We start from the raw sequence: 6860 nt of genomic DNA on the forward strand, positions 1-6860 counted from the left end.
CCCGCCGCGTCCCGTGGGCAGGGGCACCTGCCGGGGGCACGGCGGGGAGGGAGTCAGGTTTCTGTGAAGGGCTTGTCATGGCCGAGAGGGTAAACAGCGCCCGGAAAAGAACCCGGCTGCTGATTGCCGCCAGCACCCTGCTTCCTTCGGAGCCCGCTTGCCCACCAGCGTGGTTTGTTTGCCGGGCCTCTCCGTTACGTGCTTTTATCGAGCTTTAACTATGCAGCTGAATTTTCTTTCCAGCCCGCGTAAGACTCTATCTCACAGACGGTTCCCCCCCCCCGCCCCCCCACCCCCCCCCAGTTGACGTTGGGGATAGCCAGGCCCCCAGGCTATTGGCAAACCAGCTAAGATGGGACCTGACTGCGGAACAGATAGAAAACATGGCTGCAGAGCTCACGGAGAGAACCAAGCTTGTGTACGACCGGGTGGGCTCCCAGGAGCAGGGCGAGGTGTCCTACGAAAACACTCTGAAGGCACTGGCTGATGTGGAAGTGGAATATACGGGTGCGTACACTGACAGGGAGTACTGGCTTTCTGGAAATCAACGTGTTACTAAGATTTTTCTGGTGGTGTTTTCTTGCTCTGTACCGTCATCTCCTTTTTTGCTTCCCTTGGCTCCCTCAGCAGTATGGTTTGTTTTTTTTTTCCCCAGTTAATGTTTATACAGCTAGATAGAAGTGCAAAGAATAGAGTAGATTTGGAACGGAAGAGCGAGTCTCGAACAAGGATGGCGCTTTGGCAGCAGGGTGGTCTGCGGGAGGAGTGGCCAGGCTTTCGAGGTTGTCTCCTGCTTTTATGGGTCAAGGTGCATTAGCGGGAACAAACTGCGCGTTGGCAGGAACGGTTCGGATGATCTAAGAAATCTTCAGCTCGTTTCTAACTTCTTCCCTAAGGCAGCGGATAAATGTCTCTCTGTGTGGCTTGTTTAAACACTGCTGTCGTTTTAGGGATTATGTGTAAAGTAACATGACGTGATGGCATCGTCCTGGCAAACGATGCGGGCTTCGATATGTCTCTGGCTAATTATTTACAGCAGTAGAGCGCCAATGTCACGCAGCCCCCCTCCTGCCTCCCGGCATCTGTTAGCTGTCCTGACCGCCCGTGTTGCGAGGTGTCGCGTCTGTACGAAGCAGAAGCCAGCCTGCAAGCCTCTTCTTTCTTCTCTCTGATTTCTTTTTCCTAAATTAAGAGGAAAAGCCCTTGCTAAGCAGGGGGGATGTTAACTTCAGCAGAACTGTCAGCACTTTCCCTGGGAAACAGAGAGTAGCTGCCTGCTCACCTTCTGCTGGCTGGAGAGTTCTCGCGCCTGGAGGGCAGCGCCTTCCCGCCGGAGTTGTATTATTTGAGGTTTTGCAGAGGGAATGTTCTCCCTGTTTTCACTTCTAAAGTGGAAATACGTCAGGACGGAGCTCACCTGGGACACGGTGGCTTTTGAGGAGCGCCTGCAGTAAAGGTGTGTCACTTTTAGCCTGGTCCTCTAAGGAGAGGAGTCACGCAACGATGCTGCCCGTGTGTCTGCCAGCATAGAAGTCCTGTGATTCTTGAAACTGTTGGTACCAGCTATGGCTGGGGCAAAGGCGTTGGGGTCTCACAGGCGTGAAATTCATGTGAGTTTTGTGAGGAAGATGGATCGCAGTGGGAAATCAGTGGACAGATGTGCTCGGCAGCGAGGCAGGGGTGAACGGGTGCTGCGGGTGACTGAGCACTGCTCAGAGAGGACAGCTCTGGGTTTGTCTGACGGCAGCAGCTTGCCTTGCTCTTCCTTTGCGTGGGCGGGCAGGTCAGGCTCCAGGGCCGTCAAACTGGCTCCCAATTAACACAGGCTCTCTGTGTACGCTCCCACTCACGAGCAGTTCTGGGACATGAAGCCGTTGCCTTCGCCGTAATCCCTCTTCTGTCTTTCCAGTCCGTCGGAACATGCTGGACTTCCCCCAGCACGTCTCTCCTTGCAAAGACATCCGTGCGGCGAGCACCGAGGCTGACAAGAAGCTCTCGGAGTTCGACGTGGAGATGAGCATGAGGCAGGACGTGTACCAGAGGATTGTCTGGCTCCAGGTGTGTGCTTGGGAGGATGCTCTGTCAGCGATGACCTGAGCAGGGCACTGAAACCTCCTGGAATTACAACAAACCCTTTTCCCTTGTCCCAGAACTTAGAAGTGAACGATACCGAGTCAGGGCTGGAACTGAACCGCTGTGTGGTCGTGGCAGAATGGTCCAGCTGTCAGTGAGAACTGAGGAGTTGGGGTTTGAGGGCTCTGCCCCCCCCCTCAGGGCCTCGATCGGCCCTTTGGTAAAATGGCTTTAGTAAACCCAGCCTGCCTCACGCGGGGAAGGGACTGGGTAATGCCCTGAAAAGCGCTGTAACGCGGCATGAAGGCGAGATGTTTAAAGCAATCCGATAGGATCTAATGCACCAAACCAAAGCCTTCTTGTGGGGTGTTTCCATCTGCTTCTGGGTCACGGGTGTTACAACAACCCACAGCTCCCACCGGGAACCAACTTTCCGCAACACCTGATCCTGCGGTTCCCTGTGCTCATGGCTTTTGTTTTACAGGAGAAGGCAGAGAGCGCTTCACTGAAGCCTGAAGCAAAGAGGTATCTAGAGAGGCTGATCAAATTGGGTAAAAGAAACGGTCTCCATCTCCCTGAGGAAACGCAGGAGGTGAGATCACAGAGCTTAAGTAAGCACAGGTCGAGGAGGCCTTGCAGGGCTAACGGGACAGTGTAGCATTAGAGCAGAGGACTGAAGCTCAGACTCCTGAATTTTGCCCCTGATTCATGTGACCTTGGGCGCGTTGGGTGATGTCTCTGTGCCCCTCTTTTTCCTTTCCATTGGATGGGGATGACGTTTACAAAGTGCGGTTGATGGCAGGGGGTCAGGGGGCTCCCAAGAAGCTGAGATTGCAGATGGTGCCGTGCAGGTCAGGAGTGGAAGCGGGACCCGGCCCCCAGAAGCAAAGGGGCAGTCAGGGAGGGTGCCCCACTGGGGCTGGGGTCGAGGTGAGCGGGCTGGGGGCCGCTGAGCTGCTCAGGGTCTCCCTCTCTTGTCTTGTGCCAGTGCACGGAGCTCGAAGCTGGGTTAAAAATAAAAGAGAAGGTGAAATGAAATAAGGGGAGGGGAGGTTGTTGCTTAAACACCTGCAGCTCCTGAGCTGGCAGGAGGCAGCTGGGACCTTGCTGAGGTGGCTGCTTTCCTACCAGGTGCGATCAAAGGGAGCCTGTTCTAGGCTGAGAGCTCAGCGCCTGCAGGCAGTTAATTCTGCAGCGTTGCGTTTGAATAAAAGCCAAGTGCAGACCACTGGGCAACTCAGCAGGCGGGCTGCTGGCTGGAGACGGTGAACGGTGCTGTTTGACTTCCCCCTTTGGACTGACTTTTCTCTGTTCATCTATATTTTAAAGAAAATCAAAGCCTTGCTGCTTGCCAGCAGGGCCAGACGGGAGGCCGGGTCAGGTCCAGGCACTGGAGGGGTCTCGTCTGAGATTGGTGCTTCTTTCCACGCTGGGGCTCGTGCTTCCTTTCTCGCCTGCGTACCCCACTTCACTCTTTGTCTGACTCTACCTTGCAGGAAAATTGCCTGATCCTCAAGGAGCTGGTGGACTTGCGTGCTCAGAAAGCCAGTCTCCTGGGCTTCAACACGCACGCGGACTTTGTGCTGGAGATGAACATGGCTAAAAGCAGCAAGACCGTGGCTACGTTCCTGGGTACGGCACTGGGCTGTGGAGGGGAAGAGCAGGGGCGTGCGCTGGGCCGGGTGTGCTGCTCTCGGCCCCGGGCACTAACCCTGCCTGCCTTGGTTTTCCTAGATGAGCTGGCCCAGAAGCTGAAAGCCCTTGGGGAGAAGGAACGGGCTGTGATCCTGGACCTGAAAAAGAAAGAATGCGAGAAGCGCGGCCTGGAGTTTGACAACCGCATCAATGCCTGGGACATGCGCTATTACATGAACCAGGTGGAGGAGACCAAGTACAGCGTGGACCAGAATCTGCTGAAGGAGTACTTCCCCATGCAGGTGGTCACCATGGGCCTGCTGGCCATTTACCAGGAGCTGCTGGGGCTCACCTTCCATCTGGAAGAGAAGGCTCAGGTCTGGCACGAGGACGTCCAGCTCTACACGGTGAAGGACACCTCCTCCGGGGAGACCATCGGCAAATTCTACCTGGACCTGTACCCGCGGTGAGGCCTTGGGCAAGACGAAGCGAGGGAAGAGGGCTAGGGCAGGGGGGAGCAGAGCCTGCCATGCGCCTGGGGAAGAGGAGGGGCCGTCCCGCTCCCAGGCGCGTGGCTGTGCGGAGGGAGCAGCGTGTAATCGGGCAGGGCTGTCCCAGGAGCACGGGGTTGGTGTGAATCGCAGCGTCGCTAGGAGCTTCTGCTCTGAGCAGGACCACGCTGCCCTGTGCGGTGGCTCGTGGCTGGCCGTGGGGGAGGATCCGTGTAACAGTCTCCTCTTCCTGGCCTAGGGAAGGGAAGTACGGGCACGCAGCCTGCTTCGGCCTGCAGCCGGGCTGCCTTTTGCCGGACTCCAGCCGGCAGATCTCGGTGGCTGCCATGGTGGCCAACTTCACCAAGCCCACGCCGGATGCGCCTTCCCTGCTGCAGCACGATGAGGTGGAGACCTACTTCCACGAATTTGGGCATGTCATGCACCAGCTGTGCTCTCAGGTGAGGCCTGGCTGGGCTGGCAGAGGGTTGGTTTGTTACCTTTCCCCTGTCGTGCTCCCTTGTGGGGTTAAATGACGCCCCGCTCTGAGCTTGCCGTGTCTCCCAGGCGGAGTTTGCCATGTTCAGTGGGACGCACGTGGAGCGGGACTTTGTCGAGGCACCGTCACAGATGCTGGAGAACTGGGTGTGGGAGAAGGAGCCGCTGCTGCGCATGTCCAGGCACTACAAAACTGGAAGCCCCATCCCTGATGAGCTGCTGGAGAAGCTCATTAAATCCCGGCAGGCAAACACGGGTGGGTCCCTGCGGAGGGAAGTGGGAGCCAGCAAAAAGGGGAGTGAGGGCTGTGTGCTGTCCCCAGCGAGGGCAGAGCCTTGCCATGGTGTCCCCTGTGTGTGGGGAGGGGAAGGGGACCCTCAGTGACCTGGCTGGGTTAGAGGAAAGGCTTTGTCTTGCTCCCTGTGGGGACTGAGAGGACTGGGGGGAAGGAACCACATCTGCCTGCTCTTAATCTGGGAAGAGCGAGGGTGGCATGGCGGGAGGTGCAGCAGGCTGGGTGGTTGCACAGTGAGAAGGTGTGCAGGGGGAGGCAGGGATTATCTGCAGGCGGGGGACGCGGCTTAGGCCTGAGTGGGCGCTGCTGAACTGGGCTGGTCTGGGGAAGCGGGTCAGAAGCTGGGTGTGGGGAGAACTATGGGAGCCCCCCCCGGCCTGCCCTGCAGCGACCCGGCCTCGGAGACGCTCCTGCCTGCAGGTGGGAGCTCAGTTTGCCTCCTCTTTCTGGGAACAGGGCTCTTCAACTTGCGTCAGATCGTCCTGGCCAAGGTGGACCAGGCGCTGCACACCCAGACGAAGGCCGACCCCGTGGAGGTGTTTGCCCGGCTGTGTGAAGAGGTGCTGGGCGTCCCTGCCACCCCAGGTACCCAGAGGCTTGGGGGTCCCGCTCTTGCTGTCTCTCTAGGCCTGGCCTGCAAGCTTGGCTCAGCAGGTTCTTTTCAAGGCTGGGGCTTCGGGCTGGCTCAATGGGGACAGTTTCTGTTGGCTTCAGGAAAAGCAGGGCTGAAACCATACAAAAATAACTGGAAAGTTCTTCCCTGTTTCCCCTGGGATCGTGAACAAGCTGACCCAGTGCCTGCTCTGACACGTTTCCAGCACGGAGGGGTTTTTCCGTGCTGTGAGCGGTTCCAGCAGCCTTTCCCGTTAACGCCCCTTCCCTTCCTTTGCCGCAAAGGTACAAACATGCCCGCTACGTTTGGCCACTTGGCCGGAGGCTACGATGCCCAGTACTACGGCTACCTCTGGAGCGAAGTGTACTCCATGGATATGTTCCACACACGCTTCAAGCAGGAGGGGATCATGAACTGTAAGGTAGGGAGGGCGTCCTCTGCGGCCGGGCTCTCGGCGTGTGGCAGGGGCTGCCTCCCCTGCCAGAGGTGGTGGGAGACGGCAGGGGGGTGGCATCAGTGGGAGGGCGGGTGTCCTACGCGTACCCCCGTCTTTCTCCCCTTGCAGGTGGGCATGGATTACAGGAATTGCATCCTGCATCCCGGCGGTTCCCTGGATGCTTCCGACATGTTGAGGAAGTTCCTGGGCCGCGAGCCCAAGCAGGACGCCTTCCTGGCCAGCAAAGGACTGAAGGTGGAGAGCAACTCGCTGCCTTCGGCCTGCTGAGAAACTGCTCCAGCCCGTTTGAGTCAAGCCAGCTCCTTCGTCTACGCACCAGTCCTCTCAGGCCAAGCAGCACCCGGTACTTCTGTCACCAGACGCGTCCTGGGCCAACCCCCGCCTGGAGCTGTTCCTCCGGGATCCTGCTCCGAGCTCACCCTGGGCTTCGGGAGCCCGGTTCAGCCCCGGTCCAGGGCTCTGCGGTGACAGCTCTGCAAAGGGAGTTGAATTGCCTTTGTCACCCCCCCCGAGGGGGACGGGGCTGGCGGTAGCCCACACAAATTGGCTGAACTTTGAATCTGATTTCTGCACGAGGGTGAGTTTCGGCCTCGTTTATATAGCCGGGGAGGAGGGTGAGAGGAGTTACCAAACTTGAATCATTGTTTTAAAATCCCTTTTTTTTTAAGAAATGAGACTTCCCACCGGGCTTGGCTTGTTTTGTGCCCCGGGGCAGACTTGCTGTTCTGAGCACGAAACAAGCCGCCTGAGAAACTGCTTTGGGAGTCGTGCTCTCCCCCGTCTTTGGGCAGCTGGCGG

General features: G+C 57.9%; 1 protein-coding gene across 1 annotated transcript in view; it reads left to right on the forward strand.

Annotated features, from left to right (window-relative positions):
• Positions 1 to 6854, forward strand: part of THOP1 (thimet oligopeptidase 1) — an 8644-nt gene extending 1790 nt beyond the window's left edge. Inside the window, exons 2-12 of the mRNA XM_019472206.1 lie at positions 244 to 507; positions 1910 to 2058; positions 2558 to 2665; positions 3403 to 3444; positions 3570 to 3705; positions 3808 to 4174; positions 4459 to 4660; positions 4767 to 4953; positions 5449 to 5577; positions 5890 to 6026; positions 6171 to 6854. Coding sequence (XP_019327751.1) covers positions 244 to 507; positions 1910 to 2058; positions 2558 to 2665; positions 3403 to 3444; positions 3570 to 3705; positions 3808 to 4174; positions 4459 to 4660; positions 4767 to 4953; positions 5449 to 5577; positions 5890 to 6026; positions 6171 to 6329 — 1880 coding nt within the window. The 3' untranslated portion in view covers positions 6330 to 6854. The remainder of the gene's footprint in view (positions 1 to 243; positions 508 to 1909; positions 2059 to 2557; positions 2666 to 3402; positions 3445 to 3569; positions 3706 to 3807; positions 4175 to 4458; positions 4661 to 4766; positions 4954 to 5448; positions 5578 to 5889; positions 6027 to 6170) is intronic.
• The last annotated feature ends 6 nt before the right edge of the window (positions 6855 to 6860 follow it).

This window comes from Aptenodytes forsteri, unplaced genomic scaffold (genome assembly GCF_000699145.1).
Source record: "Aptenodytes forsteri isolate BGI_AS27 unplaced genomic scaffold, ASM69914v1 Scaffold147, whole genome shotgun sequence".
Taxonomy (NCBI): domain Eukaryota; kingdom Metazoa; phylum Chordata; class Aves; order Sphenisciformes; family Spheniscidae; genus Aptenodytes; species Aptenodytes forsteri.